Genomic DNA, 24,914 nt, shown 5'->3' on the forward strand with positions numbered 1-24,914 from the left:
AAAACTTGGTCCCACCCTTCCTTACGACACCACCAGTTTACCAGTCGCCGAACTCAAAAACCTCTGAATCATCCTTGAATATGTACTCCTTTCTCTAATCTTATACATATGATTATTGAAGAGGGTTTTGGGTCTTGGCAATTCTATTGTCTCTATCACTGTTGGTACCACCCAAGTTCACCATATTTAAATTCATCATGTCTTACCTCCTTAGTTTAGGTTATGCTCTGTGAGAACAGAATTGGTTTCTTATTTATGCTTAGTTCCCCTACAGGACCTAGATCAGTGGTAAGAGAAGTTAACCACTTTCTTAGTCAAGAAAGAAGAAAAACAACCAAGTCTTTTAAAATTTGGGAATACCCTACTGCCTGTGATTATTCTCTCTGTGGGTAAAGTGAAATGACCAATGAACAACAGAATGACTTCAGAACAATATCCAGAATTAACATCAATGAAAATAGAAATACTAAATTCACTATGACCATTAGAAAGATGTCCCCAATAATAATTTAAAGAGACTTAATCCAATGACTTCATTAGCATGTCAATCAGTCTCATAAAAACTCTTTCAACCGTCTTTGTAAAGCTGGGGAAAGAATTTCCATTCTTAGTACTCTAACCTTTATTATAGTTGGGTCATAATCAACCCTACAAAACTATCAAGCAATTTTACTGTCTGAGAAACTAGAATGAATGCAACTATTACATAGTTGATAAAAAAAAATAAAGGAAAACAGATAAAAGATGTTTTCATCCCCACTCAAAGTCCTCTCCAACAAAATAAAACTACAGCTCTCTCAGCTAATCCAGAGCCAGAAGCCTACAAATTCTGGCTTCTTGGCTGGTTTATTTCTCCAGGGAAAAGGTCAGTCTGTTGTTGAAAATCCAAAAAGGAAATCTGTAAATGTTTGGAGAGAAAAACTCAAAAAGAAAAAGGCAAATAAATGCATCCTCAATACCCAAAGCATATAAACCATTTCTACCAAATTATTTATCTTCAAATAAGTCACAAGTCATTTCTAGTTTGCTGCCATCAGAAACAAATCAGAGAAAAAATCAGGGACTAAACTAATGATTTTCAAGGCACCTGGGTGGCTCAGTGGGTTAAGCCTCTGCCTTTGGCTCAGGTCATGATCTCAGGGTCCTGGGATAGAGGCCCACATCCAGCTATCTGCTCAGCAGGAAGACTGCTTCCCCCCACTCCCTCTCTGCCTGCCTCTCTGTTTACTTGTGATCTCTGTCTAATAAATACATAAAATCTAAATAAATAAATAAACAAACTAATGATTCTCAACTGAGGACATTATTTTCCCCAGCAGTCATTTTTTGGCAATATATAAGATATTTTTATTAGTCACAACCCAGGGGATGCCACCAACATCCAGTGGGCAGAGCCAAGGGATGCTGCTAAACATCTCCCAATACACTAAAGGGCTCCCTTCCCCCATCCCAAAAATAATTATCTGCCCCAAATATGAACAGTGCCAAGGGTGAGAAACCCTGGGCTAATCTTACCTGGACCTTTGACACTGTTACACAAGTTAATGGTGAGGTCATCTACAATCTTAGAGAGTGACTCAAAATCTGCCACATTGTATGCATGGGTATCATCAGGATCTGTCGCAATCATCTTTAATTCATCTTCATCAGCATTTTTGATACCTTAGGAAAAAAAGGACATATTCAAATTAGAAGCATTTGAACTTTCAATGTTAAGTAGAACATATATGTGATTTTCCTTAATAATAAAATGATTATCTATAGTTACAAAATAGAAACAAAGGAATAAATAATATAAATTAAAGGCTATTCTGAATTAGATTCTTCTAAATGCTTCTAGCACCAATTTCCCACCGAAAAGTGTCTCTTGAGTGTTTTTTCTGGAAAGTAAAATAACGGCTATCAAAAATAAACATGGTGCCACGGAAAACCAAACAGGAATTTTCCTGGATCCTATTAATAGTACATTTGTCCTCTTGATCCATTACTTTCTTCCAAGAAGCCATGTAGTACTGTCCCATTTCAAGGGGAAAAGAAGAAAATAAGTTAACTTCTTGGCATATCATTTTGATAAATTATGCGATAGGGAAAATATGTATGTTTGTTTTTTGTGCTTCAAAAAAATTTTTAACTACAAAAATATCCTCAACTTTTGTAACCCCAGGGACACTGCTAGCCTTTTGAGTGCTTACCAACAGCAAACAGCTCTACGCCTTCATCCTTGAGTTTCTTTGAAGGTGCCTCAACATCATCCTGTGACTTTCCATCGGTGATGAGAACACCAATTTTTCGAGCTCGAGGCCTCATGCCAGCTTGGGTCCTGAAGCTCTGTTGACGAATGAAATTCAAAGCCATTCCTAGTGGGATTTTTAAAAGAGCACCAGTCACATCATTATTCAGCCACAAGTTCTGACCAAAACCAGGAGCTAAAAGCATACCACATCACCCTTACTCACCTGTGAGAGTATTGCCTCCTTTGTATGGCAAGTTTGCCACAGCTTGCAACAAGCTCTTCTTATCTCTGTGAGCATTTAGCTGCCACTCTGTTCTGGGGTCCCCACTATACTGAGCAAGGGCTAAAATAACATCATTGGCATTAGCGTATGTAAGAGAGCATGATGAAAATGTCTAAAGGTCTTCAGTATTGCCAGACCTACCAATTTGTACTCTTTTGGGACCAATCTCAAAGACTTCCACAATGCGAGAGATGAAACTCCTCACAGTTCGAAAATTTGCCCGGCCAATGCTCCATGATCCATCTACCAGCAACACAATGTCTGCTTCCGCTCTGGTAATACACTCCATCCCTAATATGGTAATCATGACACAGGACAGGGTCAGGAGCAAATTCTTCACAGGGTTACTTCCTAGCCATGCCTCTGCCATCCCTGGATGTTTGCCTAGCTGCTTCAGTTCTGTAGCTTAGCTTTGTGATTTGGAGGTCAAGACTCTCAATGTACATCCATATGGTTTATTAACCTCAAATAACATTCAAGAAAATCACCAATTCCTCCAATGGTTATTTCCATGGCAAATCTTTCCTTCATCTTTGACCATATTTCCTGGCCACCATCATAGACCCTAGAGACTTAAATTAAACCATCATTGTAAATATGAATGGGCTCACAAACCCAAGAGTTGAAATAAATGAATAAAAATGTATGGCTATCTTACTATAAGGCATAAATAACTTAAATAAAATTTTAATGTGATCTGAAGATTACATGCTGCATTTTCCTGTAAGATGTATTGGTCATTAGCAGACTAATATGAAAAGAACTGATAAAATGTGTGAGCTAAGAAGGGTCTTAGTGAGCTAAAAACATCTTCTAAAATAATTAAGCTTCTGGGTAATTATTTCATATATCATGAAGGATTAGACACCTGACTTAAAATTAGACCTTTTTGAAATAAAGATATGCTGTTTTAAAACCTGATAGTTATTATATTATTAAGTTGTTAGCTGTTTAACTTTATCATTGACTATGTATAACAATCAAGTAAATATAGGTGGTGAAGTCTGCACATTTAAAAAAACAAGAAAGAAGGAAGACAATTTAGAGGAAGTATGCAAACAAATAAACAAATTGAGAGCTATAGAGACAACAAACACAAACACTGATACAAAGCTAGGGTGCTTGGGAAAGAGAGAAAAATCCCAATATCCTCAGTGCACAAGCTACAAAATAAAAATATAAGTCAGTTAATATCATCATAACAGAAACAATAGAACATTCATGCAAAACAGCAGGATTTGACACTTTTATTTTATCTACATCATATTTTTTAAATACCTTCTCTTCTGATAGTTTACATTCCCAGCTATGACTTTTCCAATTTCTTGCCATTTTAGCATCTCATCTTTATATTGTTTAAAAAAAAAAAAAACTCTTTGGGAAAAACTAAATGGTGCTCATCACACTACAAAGTTGTCCTTTGCATACAGTACACCGCGCCAGGATTGAGGACTCCCAGATGCGACTCCAAACACCTAAACCTTTGCAAGACTTCCCCTATCCTGCCCAGATCTACTCTTTCTTTATCAAATGCTGGGAAATGTTGGGAAGTAAATACTATCCACTACTTCCACCTCTAAGAACATTCAAAACTAGGTTCAAGCACATCGAAACTATAATTGTGGCAGGAGCAGGAAAATCCAAAGGGTCTATGTTACCATGCTGCTTCCCAAGTCATGGTTATCCACCTACTCAGAGCCACAACTCTGCTTGTTCAGCTCAAATAAATCATTTCTGCAACTACATTTACAAAATAAAACTGTGTTTTAGTCATCAAAAAGAGAGAAAATGTATATTACCTATCCATTGCAAAAACTCATCTTCAAATAATACAGTACTATGTAACCAAGGTAATGCTGACAAGACAGGCCTTAAAAAAATATTCCCAAAGATACACTTAGATGGATGTTCGAAAATATGTTTTTAGGCATGTAAATTATTTAAATGCATTTTAGTATAAAATGTTTATAGCTCCTTTTCACCGTGTGATTAACCTAACAGTTCACATTTGAAATAGTTTCATAATATTAAGATTCCCAAGGGTAATGTAATTCGATTTCTTACCAGAAGATAAAATTGGCATTACAGTTGTGTCAGAAAGGGTTGTCATTTCTTGTCCAACAAGTGGCGAACTTTCTCCTCCATCAAACATTCCAAAAACATTTACTTTATAGGTGGTACCTGCCCTGAAATGTTAAAATATATAGTCTGTATGTATACAGGCTCCAGTGGTAGCATATGTGGCTTTGTTAAAGACATTCATCTTGATTTACATTCATTTACTTAAAGCAGGTTCTAAGACACTGCTTTTAAGCACTGGCCTTTAAGAAAATAATTCAAATGTTGTATGTTGCAAGGTAACTAAAGTCCCTGGCACATAGTGGGCTCAATAAATTTCATCCTCTCTAATCTGACAAGAGTAAATAGTGAGGGCTTATATAGATTTCAATATTGGTGAGTGAATGATTGAGACAAACAAACTTTCCAAAAGGCAGTGCACAGTAGTCCATTCTTCCTACTGTAATGAATGTAGGGTGCTGTTCAAACTCAAACTTCCTTGTTTTCCACTGCACAGCCTGAAGCGAGACTTTAATCAGCCCACCCTTCCCCAATCCAGCCAGCTGGCACCAAGCACAAAGTCCTGCTTCTCTCTCCCATGGCCCACCCTGGTAGGAGATTCATAATCAGCATCACAGCGTGAGTCACCTGGCCTTTCCAGAAGGCACAAGAATTCCCATACTTCCACGGACCTGACTAAGGACAAGCTGCTTTAGGTGAAATCGTATAATACAGACATTAATTTTTAAAAAGCAGGATGTTATTGAAAAAATGCCATTCCTGCTCACGTAATAACAAAAATCATTAAAACATTACAAAAACTTCTGCTGGCCTCTAAACCCTAACCTCAACTTCAGCAAGTCCAAGAATAAGAGAGTAACTTCCATTGATTCTAAACCCTCCACTAGCAGACACATAAGTGATTATCTGTGGAAGGCCTACTAATTTCCATAAATTATTCAATCTTTTAACAAAAACAATATAGTTCATTCTTACCTAAGTTCCTCCAGAACAACTGTATTGTCGTATGGTCCGACCACTAACTCCCCCAGTCTTCTGTCATCCCCTGTGGGGTGGAACGTGACCTTATAACCCTTCACTTCCCCGGGGGCAGGCTCCCAAGTCACTCGGAAGCTTGACATAGTTGGGTCAGATGTTTTGAGATTTCTGGGTGACTTAAATCGAGAAGCTATAAAGATAAAAAGATTTTAAAACATTATCCGTTTAAGACTAAGCTTTGGATTTTTTATTCCCCCCCGCAATAAGAAATTAAATTAGAAATATCTAAGTGATATACATGAGAATTATCACATACACCACACTTCAAATTGTATATTTATCAATGGGTTAAGTCAAGTAGCACAGGATATAATACCCAATAAAAATCCTGATTACCAAGTGCTACCCAAGTGAACATATAAATAATTCTCACAATTGAGATTAGATTAGCATTAGAACATTAATATGTAGAATCATTTTACCAAGAACATGGGTGGTAAAAATAGAATGCTAATTAGGCATCCTATCTAATTATTATAATTTAATTTATTACAGAATTAATTTCAGACATTTACAAATAAATAGATGTATGAAAACCTTCCTTTAAATATAACACTTTTCCCCACTCTCAAAAAATTATGATTTTATACCTGTTGTGCCTGATCCTTGCCTAAGCTTTCCTTCTCCTGTCTTATACATTGGGAGAACTGTGATGTCATATGTAGTCTGGGGTTGAAGTCGTTTTAACACTGTTGAGGTAACTGTGGGTGGCACTTTGGCAACCATTTGTCTTCCACCCCCACGGGGGCGATACACAACCCGGTAGTTGATGACTTTCCCAGGTGCTGGTTTCCAGGTAACTCTCATTGTGTTTTCCGTTTCTTCATCCACTTTTAAGATTTTTGAATCTTGGGATACTGTGAGATAAAAGGAAGATGACAATGTATACCATGAAAGAAGATAAACATGTCTACTTTCCCATTTACGTGAGAAAAAAAAAAAAACTCTGGTTTCTTAAATATGTACACTGTGTTCTTGTTTAGCAGAACGATCTCTCATAAATTCATGATGGCGTGTAAGCCTAATCTCAGTGAGATCACAGTAAGATGTTTTCTCTCTATCTAGCTAATAACTAAAAAATGGAAGTTCTTATTGCACGGATTTCCTTTTGCATTCTAGGGACTTTAGTAAAGAAAACATCCATTTCCGGAGATGAGCTTTTCAAATTTTTATTGTATTTCCAGCTGTAAATAATTCTTGTGGTTATCATACTATGAGGAATACTAAAAATCATGACTTTAGGGTCAGAAATATTACTTGGGTCGTTTCAGAAAAGGGTACAGTCCATAAATGACTAGCCAGAGTTGACTATTTTTAACACTATTGTTTCTGACAGCCACAGACATGTAAAACTATGAACACAAAAGAGTAGGAAACTCTAACACATAAAAATATCTCAAGAGCTCTAAAGATAAATTGGTACACACTGAGTGTTTTAGGAAATGCTATATGTAAAAAATGTTTCATAAATATATAATATTATTAATTAAATCATTTTTACTAATATCTCACAATTATCAATAACTGTATCCAAAACAGATCATCCCACATCCACAAATAGCCAACACATTTCTTTCCTTTTACATAGTTAGAGTTTATAAGCAAGATCATTTCACTCAGTTCAGTAATCTCATCTTAACATTCAAAGGTCATAAACATTTTCTATACAAAGACAGTAAACTGAAGGAAATGTTGCAAAGAACCTTTCTTAATCGTATGAGAAATTTTCACGTTCAAAAAGGCAAGGACCACTTGAAAAACTAAAAAATCTGAATAAACTAAATATAAACATACATATTTTAGTTTATTCAGATTTATATGTGAGTATATGTGTGTATATATATATCAACATTTTTAAAATGTTAGACATTGGACAATATAGGACAGTGATTCCTGAGAGACAGAAAAATATGACAGTGAGATTTATAATTGTCCTGGCTTATTGCTTAGAAAAAATTTCCAGCCCCAGTTTAGGAAGAGAGAAACCAGATGGAGCCTGGTGATCTCACTCAATTGAGGAGATAGTTCTGTGAGTCAGGGGAGTCCAAGGCATCTAGAATTGCAGAGCAGATATTGGAGAGGAGATGTGTAACAGAGGGAAGAGCTCCAAAAATCTGCAAGAGGTCCTCCTGGAGTCTTCAGCCCAATACTAATCAGTGCATGAGGAAACTATACAAAACTAGGGAAAGAACCACCCAAAAGGAGCAGAAGAAACAATTAATTCCTAGAGTTCATGCAGGTCCCCAGTAATGACCCAGTAATGAGGCAGAGTTATCCCTAAACTAAAAGATCCTCTGGTCCAGTTCTAACACAACTTAAATGAAAGTCTGAGAAAAATTAAACTACTTCCAAGTAACTAACTAAATCCCAGAGCAAAACTTAAGGATATTTATAAGAGTGTAAAAATATCTGGCACTCAGCACAGTAAAATTCACAAAGTCTGGCGTCTAATAAAAATTACCAGGCACGCAAAGAAGGAAAAAATATGACTTATGTTATAGGCCGAATGGTTGTGTCTCCTCAAAATTCATTTGTTAAAGTCTTAACCTCTAATGTGATAGTCTTTGGTGATGGGACCTCTGGGAGGTCATGAGGATTAAATAAGGTCGTAAGAGTACAATACTAATCTGATGCAATTGAAATCCTTATAAAACGAGGAGGAGACACCAGAGCGTGCTCTTACCACCACCACTCCGCCACGCATATGCAGAGAGGAGGAAAGGCCATGTGAGGATATAGCAAGAAGATGGCCATCTGCAAGTGAGGAGTTCTCACCAGAAGTCAAATTCTCCTAGAACTAGCATCTTGGACTTCCAGCCTCTAGAAATGTGAGAAAACAGATTAAGCCATCACTTTCTGGTATTTTGTTATGGCAATTGGAGCTAAGACAACCCATAAGAAGAAGAAAAATCAGATATATAGAACCAGACCCAGAAATGACATATAGGACATAATTATTCACAAGGGACAGGAAAACAGCTATGACACCTATATTCCAGACATTGATGGTGGCAGAAGAAATAGTAGACATGTTAAGTAAAGCCATAGAACATATAAAGGAAACTCAAACCAAACTTGTAGAGATGGAAAGCACAATATCTGAGATGAAAAATACATAGGATGGTATTGACAACAGATTCGAAATCGCAGAAACATGAGTGAAACTATTAACATGGTAATGGAAACTATCTGAAATGAAATGCAAGAAAAAAGAAGATTGACAAACCAAACAGCACAATAGTAAACTGTGTGTATCTTCAAACAGAATAACACATGCATAATTGGAGTACCTAAAGAGAGTGGGGGTGTAATAAATACAGTATTTGAGAAAAATAATGGTCTAAATAGTTTCAAATTGTATAAAACTATAAACTCACAGATCCAAGAAACTCAATGAACTCCCTAAGCACCAAGAAGCATGAAAAAAAAAAAAAAAACTACATCAAGAGCCTCAGAAGTAAACTGCTTCGAATCAGTGTTCAAAAGAAAATCATAGTAGCTATGCAAGCGTAAGGTACAACATATCTTACCCTAGTTTTAATGGAAAACTTTGGATATTGGGAGGGGAAAATCCTCATTGGCATCCCATGAGTAAAAACCAAGATATTTCACCTCCCTGACCTACGCCACACACTGTAAAATGGTGCAGCATTCACACTGAAAGTTCTTTTCATGTTTTAGAAACTTTCACAAGATGCTTTCTAACACCCACTGCATCTCAGCTAAACCAGCTGCCATAAACTGGAAGCCCAATAGATAGGCTCTCATCGTCTGGCTTTCTAGCCACAATCCATGGTTTTCATTGTATCAACAGTCTGTGTACCATCTTGTTGAGTTTTAGGTAAAAGCAATCCTGAAAATATTCCCCAAATGTCCCTCTGGAAGTCTAAGAAACTCTAAGAGCATGACCTAGTGACTCTGTCCCACTTAACCATACATTAGGATTCATCTGCCACCTAAATACCACATCTGACTCAGATTTCTCAAGCACTTTCTAAACTGCTGTACTTCCAAAGAAGAGAACAAAATAAGACACAACAAAATGGTAACAGCACAAAAAAGGTTCTTACCTTCTCTCTTATCTGCTTAGATGTTTGAGCAGTTTGCATAGAAACAAAACTCAAAAAAAAAAAGTTTCATTCCTGCCTAATCCACTCCAAATTTTAAAAAATGCCTTTTTCTTCACTTACTTTTAAAGGTAAATCAATCAATTAGCCAAGAAATACAATTTCGTAGAGGTTCAGCTTCTTAGAGATGAAAATTTATTTATTTATTAGGATTTATGGTAACATACTTGCATTTGGCTAAAAGAAATCCTTTGTGGAGATTTTCAATCCCAAATATACATCTGAAGACTCGGTTTTTTTGGAAGAAGACACAATAGAGGAGAATTTTTGAAAAAGCTTCCTTCTAAATATATATACTTTCATAACTGCTCAACCGCATGAATTGTATCTTTACTCCTACAGATAAATTTAGCTACATGTGTCATATCTGGCCTATGATTTCTCTTTAAAACAAATAAATTTCTGCCAGATTCTTAAACTACAGCAGCCAATATATTCAGACACAAGATTTCGTTTACTACCATGGGAACCAATCATACGACTATCTGAGAAATAGGCCTTTTCACATATTAAATTTCGAATAAGGAGTTTGATTTTTTTTAATCCAGTTAATTTTGACACAGATTTTAACTTAGACATATCCTACTGAGTTTGCCAGTGATTAAAAAAAAAAAAAAAAAAAGAGGAGGGCGCCTGGGTGGCTCAGTGGCTTAAAGCCTCTGCCTTCGGCTCAGGTCATGATCCCAGGGTTCTGGGATCGAGTCCCGCATCAGGCTCTCTGCTCAGCAGGGAGCCTGCTTCCTCCTCTCTCTCTCTCTCTCTCTGCCTGCCTCTCTACCTACTTGTGATCTGTCTGTCAAATAAATAAATAAAAATCTTAAAAAAAAAAAAAAAGAGAGAGAGGAGTTCTTCAGACAACTCAGACCAAAAAACTTCAACTTAAGGACAACTGAAAATCAGGATGTGGGGCTTATCTGAAATTTCTCAGGACACTTCCCTCTCCCCTCCCTTACCAGAAGAATCCCTCAACCCTCTATTTCTTTTTAATAAAAGGAAATGCAAGAATGTCCCATCCTCTTCCCTTTTCCTAAAACCCTCTCAGAACAAAAGGAATCAGTTTTCCTCCTATAAATTCTTAGAAATGCTTATATGCTTAACAAACAGCTTCTTAGGGAAGAGAATTAAGGAATGCTGGCGCAGCTTTCACCAACTAGCTGATACTAAATGATTATAAGTCATTCAAATTATTCACGAGAAAGAATATTAATGACATTAAGGTAAATCTGAGCCACCAGAATATTGAGTGGACTTTTGATTTAACAAATACAAGAGGGATGAAGTCAAGTCTCTAGGACTGGTCTTGGGTACATAATAATCACAGTCTCAGTAGCCACTCTCATGTATCAATCAACTCAAAGTGACTAGGCACTATGCTTGGTGCTCTGCACATTGTCATTTCATTTAATCCTCAAGACAACTCTGAGACTGTAAGCTACAGGTAAGAAAATAGAATGTTGCCCAAAGTCATACAGCTGTAAATGGGCCTATAGTCTTTTTGTCTCCATGGCTCCTGATCTTTTCACTAGTTGAGTTTCTTATCTAGTTGACCATCCTATCAGGGAAAAAAAGGCAGAGAGAGAGACAAATATAGGTAGTTGAACGGGATTCAGTATTTCAAAACGTGATATAATTTTTATACTAAGTGAACTAAACGAACCTGAACTTAAACCACAGTCTTTAAAGATTTTAATTTTTCATCCCCATTTATCATAGAACAAAAAATAAAGGCAAGTGATTACACTATCACTTGAGCTGATAGCCATTAGGTAGCACCAACACACGTCTAAACACAGTCATGATGTTACCTACATTCAGTTGTAGCTTCTCCATTTAAAGGTTCTCCTTCTCCACTGCTGTAAACTGCGAAGACTGAAACCTTGTATTTGGTCTCTGGCTGCAGATTTTCTATCACAGTATGAATTGCATCTCCGGGAAGACTTTTCTCTCCAGTCTCAATGTCATCATAAAGCGACTTCCAGGAGACTCTGTAACCTCGAACCATTCCTGGAGCAGATGTCCAATATGCCCCAATTGATGTGTCCGTGATATCCTTAGTAACGAAATCCGTAGGTGAACCACGTTCTAGAATAGAAATTAAAGGGTAATCATTTTTCAATGTCTACTAGAGATGTAAATATTCCTTCATCCTAGTGGCCATCCTAACTTGCTGAACTCAAACTCAGTTTGTCTAAAGTTGCCCATTTCCTCTTTTGGAGCTATCTGTCCTGTTCTGTCAGTGGACCAGATTGATGGAATAGAACTCTAGAATCCTTTCTGATTCCCACCTATCACCCTGGTCTCCACATGTTCATTCAGACGGGAAGGCCCTTCAGGACAAGGATGCCATCCAAACATGAAAGAGTACGTGACTAAAAAATTTGTTCTCCAAAGGGAAAAAAGGCATCTAAATCCCAAAATTTCATCCTATGTCAGTGTACTTTATAACATACCCCATTGTTCACAAAGATCTTTACTTCTTTACCATCATCTTTTTTCTCTCTGATATAATTTAAATAAGCTCAGTGTCAATGTATGACCTATGACAATTGCAACAATTTCATATCACTTGCTAAAATTAATTCCAGCATCATTTTTTGGTGAAAACTCTATTTGCTCATGCAATTTAAAAGGAGAAGTACAAACCTCCAATATAGCTAAACTCTGACGAAACGAAAACCACCGATTCTTCTGGAAAACTTTAAAGCGATTAGTCATCAAAACAAAACACACCGCTTGTTCTAGCTGATCAAAAATGTACTAAATTTTGGCTCTTTCAATTCAAAAAACAAAAAAGAAAGAAAGAAAAAAGAAAAACTACAACCCAAATGGAAAAATATGGAAACCCCAACTTAATAGGAGGCACAGATGTCTTCCAATAAAACCCTCACTTTCCATCATTTAAATATAAGATAAATACACAGGTCACTTTATATTGGCTACCTTTACTAGGGTTCATGCCACAGCATGACATAAACATAAAACTATCTGCTTCTACAGCATACATTTCACCAGTAATTGTTGTAAATTGAAGCAAATGATATATAAAGCTGTACAAGATTTCTGAAGACGATTATTTTACATGAATTAAAGAGTAAAAATGGATACCTTAAGCCACTAAATTTCAACACGAAGAGTAAAGATAATGATAAGTAAAAAAGAAAGAAAGAAAGAAATCTGGGTAGACAGAAACCTATCATATTGTAGGATTTAGAGGGGAAAGATAAATAAAACAGGAGCTGGGCATCCTACCAGACCCTAAGCACAAATGGAAAATTCTAACTCCATTATAAATAACTGTAACTGCTGACAGGACATCTCATCTCTGGAGGGAAAATAGTTACATATTTCACTGAAACCAAGAATACTTATTTTCAAGAGAATACTGACTTTGCTCCCTCAGTATGTGAGGCTATTTTCACTTGAAGGCCTTCTTTCACTGTATGAGACTTAAATGGTCACATATCTTTATATTTTCTCTATATACGGGAATATAAATAAACTATTCCTTTGATCCAGTTTGTCGTCTTTTATGTCTTATTTTGTTTTGATCACTGATATCCCAGCAACTGGTTTCTAAGTTTTAAAATGGGCAGCACATGTTTTCTTTGTTTAGTGTACACCTTTTTTTCACATGTGCCCCTTCTAAAGAGCCTAAATTGCAGTTAGAAATTGCAGCCATGGGGCACCTGGGTGGCTCAGTGGGTTAAGCCTCTGCCTTCAACTCAGATCATGATCCCAGGGTTCTGGGATCTAGCCCCGCATGGGGCTCTCTGCTCAGTGGGGAGCCTGTTTCCTTCTCTCTCTCTGCTGCCTCTCTGCCTACTTGTGATCTCTGTCTGTCAAATAAATAAATAAAAATCTTTAAAAAAAAATTGTAGCCATTGTAAAATCATTGTACTTGAAAGTGACTGAACTTAAATGAGCTAAAAATGGCGTTGATGACATTCCACAAAAGTCTAAGATGAATACGTTATCAAGACTGTGGGGATTATGTTCCAAATTAACAGTGGAGGAGTTTACAAACAATCATTTCCGCTTCTCCCCTGCTTCAAGATTGTGTTTCTCAGCCCGTTTTCCTCCCTGCTTTCTATAGCACTGCATTTGTGACATTATTTATTTCCATGACAACAGACATCAATCTCACAAACACAGGCTAATGATTCCACTGTGAGAAAATAATAGGAAAAGAACTGTGGTTGAAGCAAAAATACATTCACAAAGATATTTCTGGGCCACAAACAAAAGGAGCCTAGTTCACTAGACATGCATTCCCATGGATCTTAATCAACTGTTTTAACACTCGCAGAACCTGTAAAGCTGGAACAAAATACTAGTGAAATTTCAATAAAGATGTTTGCAAGGTTTATCAGTGTCCCAAAAAGAGTTGGTTAAAAGCACTTTTTCAAAAATACAAATGAAGTATTAATTAAAAAACATTCTGAAGTTCTAATTAATGGCATGACAACGATAATTCCAATGAGCACTGAGTAAATTCTAAATTACAGAAAACAATCCTCAAAAAACTATAGAATCTGCCTGTGACATCCAAAGGCGTTATGTACAGACACTGGCATTGCAACATTCCATGTGAGTAACAAAGAAATATGGAACCTAACGAAAGAAGAAAGGCACCTCTATCCAGAAGCCAAGATTGAAAAGACAAACTGTTTCAACAAGCTTCTATGTGTCAGTCAGTCAGTTTGATAAGACTATGACTAAATATTAAGTTTATACCATCATCACACACATTGATAAATATTTTTTCCTCAAAAAAGCTTGAGGGTTGGGTATTCTACCTGCTGCATTAAACCCAAGAATTTTGAAAATATGATGTACTCGTGACAAGTAAATTTTATCAGACTTATAAACCTTTAAAAAATATTTTTTAAATGAAATCTTGGCTTGGACAAATATTGGATTACAAAAAAACGAAGCAATTGAATTGTACCCTGTAATATAATTGGCAGGCAGTGAGTGGCCAAGCTGGTCTTAAGACCTGGTGTATAACTAGCTGAATAGGCCACCAGCAGGAGGCTATGTCACCTCCTGAGGCCCTGGGACCAAAAAAATGGACTAGATTTGAGAGGATACACAGGATCACCTGGGGTGCCAAAAGAGTGGGCCCTGCCCAAATCAACTAAATTGAAATATCTGGAGATAGACCTAAGTACTGATACTTCCTAAAACATCTTTCAATCTCTGTTATTCTTGGGACACCTAGGTGGTTCAGTCTGTTAAACATGTGCCTTTGGATCAGGTCATGATCCCAGGATCCTGGCATCGAGTCCCATGTCAGGCTCCCTGCAAGGAACCTGCTTCTCCCTCCTCCTGCCACTTGCCCTGCTTGTAGGCACTCGCGCTCTCTCTCTGTCCCTCTCTGACAGATAATTAATAAATAAATAAATAAATAAATATCTTTTTTTAAAAATCTCTATTATTCTCATTCCCCTACAATTCTTTATTCTTTTCTCATTTCTTTCCTTTCCCTTCTTTCTGCTATTCCTCTCTGAGGCCTAGGGAGGCATTTACTTGGAAGATGGGATTGGTCGGTGCAGGAAGAAACCCTCATGCTTGCTTTCACTCTGACATGAGGCTCCTTCAAAATCAGGACAGGGGGCGCCTGGGTGGCTCAGTGGTTTAAGCCGCTGCCTTCGGCTCAGGTCATGATCTCAGGGTCCTGGGATCGAGTCCCGCATCGGGCTCTCTGCTCGGCAGGGAGCCTGCTTCCCTCTCACTCTCTCTGCCTGCCTCTCTGCCTACTTGTATCTCTCTCTGTCAAATAAATAAATAAAATCTTTAAAAAAAAAAAACAAAAACAAAATCAGGACAGGTGCGGTGAGGGCAAACCTGATCAAAATCTTTGGGCTCAGGGTTGCTGCGTGGGACTGTTAGTTGGTTTATACATTGTGTGGATTTATGACCACACACGACTAATTGCCCCGTAGTCGAATGTCTCAAGGCTGACCCTCAGGGACCTGAGAAGTTGATCAGATCTTCTCATCACATCCTTTCCATCCCATAACACTTGTGGGATGTTCACTGCTCTCTCCTCCCCTTCATCCCGTTTCAGAAGGAAATGGCTCTCAACACATGCTTCTTGTTCAAGAGTTGACCACATTTTCCTGTGAATGAGGTTCAACTCAAGTGGTATCTAGCCAAGCATTTGTTTTGGTTTAAAATACTGAATTGTAGGTTTTGTCCTCAATCTAAGGAACTCAGGACATCCGTAACAAAGGAAGAGATTATTTGGCTGGGTTTGGTTAGACTGGGTTTGGGAATCTCTTTTTAGAGAAACTGGGAAGGAAAAGAAAGAGAGAAGAAGAAAGGAAAGATGTCTAAAGACAAGCCTATAGCTTTCTGCAAGAGGCATTACTGTGTCTCAACAGGGGAAACCATTGACAGGTCCAGTGAATAGGAACCAAATCCAGTAGTCTTTTTGCCCCTTTGTCACTGTGCTTCCCAGAACCTGCATCCACTTCTGCTCTAGCAACGGCTCCCAACTTCCTCAAGTTCCTCTTTTTGCTCTCCCCCAAGACTTATAAATGTTTGTTTTACGATGTTTCAGTTTGTTCAGGACTTCACATGAGTGGCATTGTTTTCAATAAATAAAATGAATAAAATAAAATAAAATACATAATAATAAATAAAATAAAATAATAAGAAAATAAAATAGTACCTATTTTCTGCTGCCCTGGGGTATATACCTATGCTTTGTATATTATTTTAATTTCTGATAATAGAATTTCTGGCAGTCATTTCAAACAAGTTCTCTTCTATAATGATGGTAGGCCTTCAACTTTACTCTTCTCAATAGTTTCCTCAGCTATCTTACTCTCCCTGGTATAGTACCAGTATAGTTATAAAGAACCTGAGGGTTTTGAAGTGTCAAGGGTGGGAGGTTGAGGGAACAGGTGGTGGGTAATGGGGAGGGCACGTTTTGCATGGAGCACTGGGTGTTGTGCAAAAAGAATGAATACTGTTACGCTGAAAAAATAAATAAAATGGAAAAAAATTAAAAAAAAAGAATAACATTCTTTTCTGTCATACATTAAAACACAAAATTTATCAGTTTTTTGAAATTTTGATACTCTCAGCCTTTCTGCTCTGATTATGAACCGTATTTAGATATATTCAAAAGGCATTTTTCTCATGCCTGCTCACATGCGTCTCTGAGCTACTAGTGTGAGAGGTAATTTAGACAGGTGCATTTCTCATGATCTGAACATCCACAAGGGGTTGATTTCTATTTTTTTCCATATACAAGGCCAAAGAACTAATGCTTCATTTAAGTAACTTTCCTATGTTTCCTTAGCCCTTTTCCATTTGCTATCTGAAAAGCAAATCATCATCCAATTCAAATATAATTAAAACACAAATTAGCCAATGATGATAACTGAAAAATTAATCATAATGAAATGAAACTGTGTAAATTGTTCCAGTCGGCTTTCATTGAGTTTCACATACCACTTTCAAAAATAGAAGTTAAATTGAAAATGTAATGTAAATCCTCTTCTAAATCAATTTGTCTTTTCCGTTAGAGCTCAGCTCAAAAGTCATCCAACTTTCCACAGTAGAATACAGAAAACCTGCTTCCACGTTTATGTGGAAACACACTTGATTTACAACCCCAGTGAATTAGAGTCACCATTCCAAAGTACAAAGTTCACTATTGATAAGCAACAACTACATGAAGCAATACATAGTTCCAATACATAGTTCTTGAAAACCTCTTAACAATTAAATCACCCTTCAACCTCAAAGTCTGTATGGGATTTCTTCCGTAATTGTTATGTCCCCGATGTGATTTACATATTTCTCCAATGAGCCATTAATGCATAGGAAAGGAAATATGAGTTGCTATTTGGCAATTGTGCTAAAGCTCCCCGGAAATCTCAGCCTTGTTATACCCAGAATGTATGATCTTTCAAATTATGAGATAGCAGTAAATCAAGGGAAACAGAGACCTTATTTAGTCCATCTTGGAGAGGCCCCATGTTACTCAACATCCTGCAGAGGAATTCCTATGATGTGCTAAAAACCTCATTGTAACAAAATGTCAGCAGAGTGAGCTTGGTTTGATGTACAGGAAGCTGTCCCTGTCTAGGACATTGGCAGGTTGCTATAGCAACTAAAAAAAAGGAAATTTTAAAGAATCATCTTTTCCATAGCCAAGAACCAACAGTCAAAAACAAAAAGAACCGTATTATTCCCAAACTGAAATTTTCATTCATTTGTGGTAAAATCTCGGAATTAAAATGACCATTATTCATTTCAAGGTTTATAAGAGCAGGTTTTCCTGTCTCTACACACTAACAATGACAACTAAAAGCTCTATCACGACCTCAACTACACTTACATGTACAACAGTCCTTTAGTAATCACATTAAATCTATTTTAAAAACAACACGGGGGAGGGGGCGCAACATAAATCAAACCTGATAGTTTGTGCTCAGATTCCTCTAAAGTTTGGATCTGAAATAGTAATAAACACTGCCTTTGTGATCCTATTTCATACAATCCTAGAGCAAACCATGAACTTCCCCAATGCCAATTCTAATAAATCTCTCTTCCAGGGACAGGGGAATTTTCTGATCATTGGCTATATTTCAACAAACTAGGAAATAGATTCAAGTTAGGGACAGTTGTAGAGCACAAGAAATATGTTGGGTTTTTTTCTGTTTGTTGATTTGAATAGAATGCACTTGAGGCCATCTATAAAATTTTCAACCTACAGAATGCTCCTGCCGGCTGAGCCATGCCTCTGGATGGAAGAAACATTCCTTCAAGGTCTGTTCTTACCACCTTCTCTCCCAAGAGAAAAACAGATTAGAAAAACAGCGGCCCTCAAAAGCAGTTCCTGGCTCTGTTTCTGGCTTTCCATTCCCTGCATTTACCATCATATCCTATTCCTGTATATGGTATGTGGATTTGGCTGAGTTAATACAATAAAATGAAATGGAATAACCAGGGGCTAAAATCTTCTACTATTTTAATTTAGTCACAACTACGCTTTTACATATTTGTCAAGTTTACCACACATAATGCAACGGGATAAATATGTTCATAAAATTAGGCTGGCAGCATTTTATGTAATCCTTCACTGTAGTAAAGAGATTTGGTACAAGTGGAAAAAATGTACTATGACAACTTATTTATCAATTAACTATAGTTAATCATCTTGCTACCCTCCTTCTCAGGAAATGGAAAAACGGTAATTTTTAAAGATTTCTTTTACTACCTATGTACCTCACTTAGAGGTAATTTCTGATCAAGTAAGTGTGTGTGTGCACATGGGTTCATAGTCACACATACATACACGTTGGTAGATTTTCTATACTACTTGCAAAGCGATAAACAGTTCAGTTCAATTATAAACAGTTTAGCTATACACCAGAAAAATCAAAGCCTGCAGAATGTGTTTGCTGTTAAATTAAAATGTGTAGTCTGTTTTCTAATGATTAATATATCATTCTGAGGAAAAATGCCTAATTTTAACCTCAAGTATGAATATATTTTTTGAAGTAAGAAAAGGCAGAAGAATATCAGAAGATTGAAAGGTACAAGAAGAAGGAAAGCTATTAAAAGCATTTCCAAGATATTCCTTATAAGAGAGAAATTTTCACAAACAGGAATTACCTACAATTATTCTGGAAAAAATGAAAGCTCAAAAGTTTATCCCTAAAATAAAATCCTGTAAACAATCTATGTTGAAAGCCTTTGGGAAGCACAAGAGAAAGAGAACTTCAAAAGGTCAGAACAGAAGAACAAACTTGTCAGAAATTCTGGGTGTTGCTCTGGATACAAGGATCACATACTTTACTGCTGGATTAGGTGTCTGTAATTAAGGCAATTTCCACCACTACCTCTTATTATTTCCAAAACATTAGTGTAGCTGATCAATATCTCTTAAATACTTACTTACAAAAGCCATATTTTTAGATATCGATTCTAAAGTGAATGTCTTTTCCTCCTAATGAACTTTATATACCTATAGCATTTTACAGTTCCCAAAAAGTTTCTCTTACAGTCTCCCGTTTGATCTCCACAGCAAATCTGGGATGCAGAAGCGATGATCATCCTCTCTTTATAGATGGGTAGACTGAGGCTCAGAGGGGTTAAGGAACCATTTCAAGGTCACATGGCTAAGTAATGAAACCAGGACTCTTCTAGTAATCAGTATTTTACACACTGGTATTTAATCTTTCATTTAAATCATCTTTTCAAAATAAATTTCATTGATTATTAAAATTAAATTCTTGATTACTATTAGAGATTGAATTGATTAGAATATGTTTTGGCTATTTGTTTTTAATTCTTGACTAAATCTTGTACTTTTAATGGAAACTGCCTAATGTGGGCCTTGTCCCCATTAATTACAACATCTACAAAGCTCCAAACTCCTGGATCCTCCAAATTGGACAGATATTTTACCTAAAGTCACCATGACTTCGCATCACAAAAGATACTTCAGATGCGTTTTCTTCCTATAATTATGTTAAATAGGTCATATAAAAGATGGTGATAACAAGGAATCAATGCCTGATTTCCCATTTAGGCCCCCAACTATGGTACTGACTCATTATCTTAACCATCCACTGATACTTCTTTTTAACATCATAACATTCTTATTGTGGCTAGTTTAAATTTACATTTTCTCCCTCTTATACAACTTATTTTGTAGTTGCGGTGAGTTAAATGCAAGCCACCACTGTATTTCAAAAGAGTCTAAGAACTACGAAGCCCTCTGACAATTAAGTCTGGAAAACCAAGGACACAGCTCCAGTCTTGTTGGTGGTTCTCGCTAAATACTGCATTAACTTCAAACTTCTAACACAGAACTGAATTTCAGAGGTCATTTAGAAGACAAACCAAACAGAAATCGGGATCCTCATATTTTTCAAACTAAATGCTTTTATGCATGGTGAACGAGAGATTCAGAGTCAGAAAGGGTTCCTGTCTGTTCCTAGTGATGGAAGTTGCTGTGTTATCATGGGCAACCCAAATCCTTTTCATCCACAGATGTTTCCCAAGGTCGCTTCTCACTCTGAATGTCACACACCTATTCTCCACTTAACCAGCCCATAGCATTGAGAACATATTTCTACGGCCTTCTAATGCACTCAGCTTCTCAGTACACCTCTCCCTGATCAAATTTAATTTTTTACAACAGCTTACATTCTATGTCTCTGAATAAGAGGCAGTTTTGTAGTTACTACTTTTCAATACAAATTCCTTTTAAGAGAAAGGATAGCACATTTCTAGATCTGATTCTCCGCAAACATTTTCAGCTTCCTAAATGCAATCACAAACTCAGGGATTTCTATAAAACAGAGTTATTACCTTCCAGGGTTGTTCCTTCGCCATGAAGGGTATCTCCAGCACCGGATGCGTATAAGGCTGTCACAGATAAGGAGTATTGCGTCCCTTCGTTTAATCCTCTCAGCACAGTACTGGTCGTATGTCCTCTCACAGTGACCTCTTGAGTCTCACCCCCAGCCGCTGGGACGTATGTGACGAGATACTGTTTCACTTTCCCTGGTGCCCCAGTCCAAGATAATTTCATAGTTGATGTTGTAGGGTCAGACACTCTTAAGTCTCTTGGGTTCCCTCTAACTTCATTAAAAAAAAAACCAACATCAAAATTCATTATTTAATAAAATGACTTAAAAAACACTTGGTTGCTTTAAGTGCGTGTGCACGCGCGCATGTGTGCATGGGTGTGCGCGCATGTGTACGTGGGTGTACGCGCATGTGTGCGTGGGTGTACGCGCATGGGTATGGGCATGGGCGCGCGTGCTGCATCAAATTTATATCCTAAGGAGTATGACAGCAATTTCAACTGTTGACAAGCAACAGAGCTTCAGCATTTCTAAACTGGGCCTTGAGTGTTGGGAGAAACAAAGCAAAAGGCATCCAATTCCTCTTCTGTGTTTATGCAGGTTAGTATCTTTTGCATTACTGTCTTTGACATTAAAATCTACAGTCTTTTCCCTGAAAGTGGAACAAGGCGCTACACATTGTAAACACATTGATTAGTATCACAATGTAGGTTTTTTACCACCTCCGAGAAAACCTAGAAATACACTGATGTGATAAAAATGACTAATGGTCAAATGCTATCCCTAGAAAAAAAACTTAAGAAAGGAAACAACCTGAGTGAGGTCTTGCCTTGAGTAAAACTCAGGGGCTACCTATCCCTTTGCAACTATGATGTTTGGCCTTTCATGACTTTTTGGTAGGGTGGTCATGTCATCTCTGAAGGGCCTGAAGTCACCCAACCCTGTGACACTCTCCACTGGGCATGGAACAGCTAGCCACTTTCACTCTAGAAAACAGAAAGATGAAGAGTCACTGGGTCTTTCTATGGTCCCCACACAAAGGGCCCTACATCCCCAACTAGAAAGAGAAAAAGAAATGTAGTGATTTCCTGAAGGGCAGAGAGGAGGAAGAAAGCAGATGGAAAGAGAAAGGGTCTCTGCAGGAAAGGCTGTTTAGCTAGGTTCCCCTGGGAGAGAAGCAACAAGCAGTGATGGAGGACAAGCGGGGAATGGATATTCCTTATGAGTGTCTGCCTCAGATGCACTGCTTATCAGCAGCATATCAGCTTATCAGCAGCCTGACTCAGTTACTATTTAGTATCTTTAGCCTCGATTTCCTTATAAAAAAGGATAATATTAAGAATTCCATTGACTGTGCATGGATCAGATGAGATCATATATGAAAAGCTCTTTGCACAGAACCTGACACAACTAAGTACTCAGTAACTGTTCACGATTGCTAATATGTTGTTGTTATTATTTTTTTTTTAACTTTAAAGATAGGGAATAAAATGAAAATTAGAAATGCCTTAATTTTTATTAAACATTTAATAAAACACTAATTAAACATTTAATTAAACATTAATAATTTGCAACAAATATCAGAATCTATCCTGGGAGTCTATCCCATTTAAATAAAAACAGGCTACTATTTTAAAATCTTCCTGAAGAAGTAATATCTAATCTCTTTCAATAGTACATAGCAGTTTGATTTTTAACCCCTAATAACCCTTCAATTTATATTAGAATATTTAATAATATTTTTTTAAATAATATTTAGGCCATATGATAGCATTTGAGTCCTATTGACACAAAAAATTGCTGTTATAGGTAAGTCAAAAATTTGAGTAACCCACGTCTAAAAGGACTACCATCTAAGATACTCAGATAATTGAGACAGTGTCTCTTGCCTGTAGTGTCTGGATAGCTGCCTACAGGACCCCTTGAGGTCCAAGATCTGGGTTGTTACCATACAGTCAGCATATTTCATCTACCTTCTTCCGTGGCTGCATTTCCAGTCAATGGAGAACCAGGTCCCGAGAAATATTCAGGAATTACAGATACTTCATATTTTGTGTCTGGAGTCAGGTTCTCAAGTGTTATCCTCCTCTGATTGGCAGGGGTGGTAACTTCTTTGCTTTCTCCACCAGCAATTGGTTTATACATAATTCGGTACCTTAAAACTCTCCCTGGAGCTTGAGTCCAAGTGATCTTAAAACTGTCTGTAGTTTCATCTGTCACCTTTAGGTTTCGAGGCGCTCCTTTTACTGAAATTGGTTTAAAAAAAAGTTTATTTTACATAAAAAATGCAAAACTAAGATTTTGATCACTAAATTATAACATTTCTCTAAGCAAATCCAAAGGCAGTTTTTTTGTTAAAACCCTGGTTACAGCATTCAATTAGGCAGATATTAACTAGATGCTGAAACAACAAATACTCTATAATATACAGAAAGAAACTAAGTGTTGTTAATTTTTTTAATCAAATAAAGAGGTACCTAATAGTAAACTTTTAAAATCATAAGTACTCTATTAAGTAGTAAATTCATATTGACATAGAATTCAGGAATAAAAGTACTTCATTTCTTGAAATATAGGTAACCAATAGTTCCTTCTAACTCTATTTTTTCCCAGAAAAGTAGGAAAATAATACCTAACACCCAGTTCTACCATATTTATCCACTTGAATCTTGTCCAGTCAGTTCCACAGCTAACTTTTTAATTTATATAATCATTTGACTTGGAGAATAATTAGACCATACCCAGTAACTGGACCAAACACACTGTACTTAATGAATGCTAGCAGGATCCAAATCTTGAAGTTAAACTGCAATGGGGTAATGTACACTGACTCACAATCTTAAATGGGATCTTCATTGAGCCTAAAGGAGAACATCATTTGGCTTTATAGACAGTAAACATGCTTAAATTATTTATTCATTTAAGAGGCAGACTGTCCATTTGGACCACAAGTTCAGAAAAGATGAAATAAAGGTTATTGTCTTCTCAATCCACTGGAGTGAAAGCACAGTGCAATACATTGGCATTTACCTCACATATAATTAGAAATTTATCTAAATAGCCAACACATCAGTAGGTCACTTCAGGGAGAAAGAAAGTGAATCCCTTAAGAAAATGAATGACAGTTGGCAGACTTACACCCATGACTCATTTTAGATGGCAAGGAAAAAGACTAAATTAGCCAGAACAAATGAGGCAAATAAACTGTTGAATTTGAATATAGTAGTTCCCCACCCCTGCTTATCTGCAGGGGTTATATTCCAAGATTTCCAGAGGATGCCTAAAATCACGAATAGTACTGAACCTTATTTATAATATGTTTTTCTTATACATAACTATGATGAAGTTTAATTTATAAATGAGGCACATTAAGAGATTAAGAGATTAGGTATTGTTATACCTAATAATAGAATAATAACAACATACTGTAACAAAAATTATATGAATAGGGTCTCCCTCTCAAAATATATTACTATACTTACCCTTCTTGTGGAAATGCCTACAAGATGAGAAAAAGTGAGGTGAATGATGTAGGCATCATGACATAATGTTAGGCTACTATTGACCTTCTAACAATAGTCAGAAGGACAATCATCTACTTCTGGACTGTTGTTGACTATAGGCAACTGTAATCACAGAAAGTGAAGCTGAGGATCAAGGGGAACTACTTTACTAGTTTTGGAGCTGAATGTGTAATTTTGAGCCTTAGATTACCCAATAGTTAAAAAAAAAAAAAAAGACTGTGTATAGGATTATTGAATTGGCTAAATGAAATAATCCATGGAAAGCAATTATCATAATAACTGACACATAAG

The 24,914-nt window shown here is 36.8% G+C and overlaps 1 protein-coding gene across 3 annotated transcripts in view; it reads right to left on the reverse strand.

The window, feature by feature from the left end:
* COL12A1 (collagen type XII alpha 1 chain) overlaps positions 1–24,914 on the reverse strand; it is a 120,390-nt gene that overhangs the window by 70,534 nt on the left and 24,942 nt on the right. For 2 of the 3 annotated variants that reach the window (XM_046005218.1, XM_046005219.1), the window contains exons 12-21: positions 23,073–23,345; positions 21,101–21,373; positions 11,570–11,842; positions 6,224–6,490; positions 5,571–5,763; positions 4,581–4,702; positions 2,658–2,807; positions 2,457–2,576; positions 2,193–2,357; positions 1,516–1,662 (exon numbers count right to left, since the gene is read on the reverse strand). In XM_046005218.1, coding sequence (XP_045861174.1) covers positions 1,516–1,662; positions 2,193–2,357; positions 2,457–2,576; positions 2,658–2,807; positions 4,581–4,702; positions 5,571–5,763; positions 6,224–6,490; positions 11,570–11,842; positions 21,101–21,373; positions 23,073–23,345 — 1,983 coding nt within the window. The remainder of the gene's footprint in view (positions 1–1,515; positions 1,663–2,192; positions 2,358–2,456; positions 2,577–2,657; positions 2,808–4,580; positions 4,703–5,570; positions 5,764–6,223; positions 6,491–11,569; positions 11,843–21,100; positions 21,374–23,072; positions 23,346–24,914) is intronic. The other variant, XM_046005220.1, reaches the window with a different exon arrangement.

This window comes from Meles meles, chromosome 5, assembly GCF_922984935.1.
Source record: "Meles meles chromosome 5, mMelMel3.1 paternal haplotype, whole genome shotgun sequence".
NCBI classification, from domain to species: domain Eukaryota; kingdom Metazoa; phylum Chordata; class Mammalia; order Carnivora; family Mustelidae; genus Meles; species Meles meles.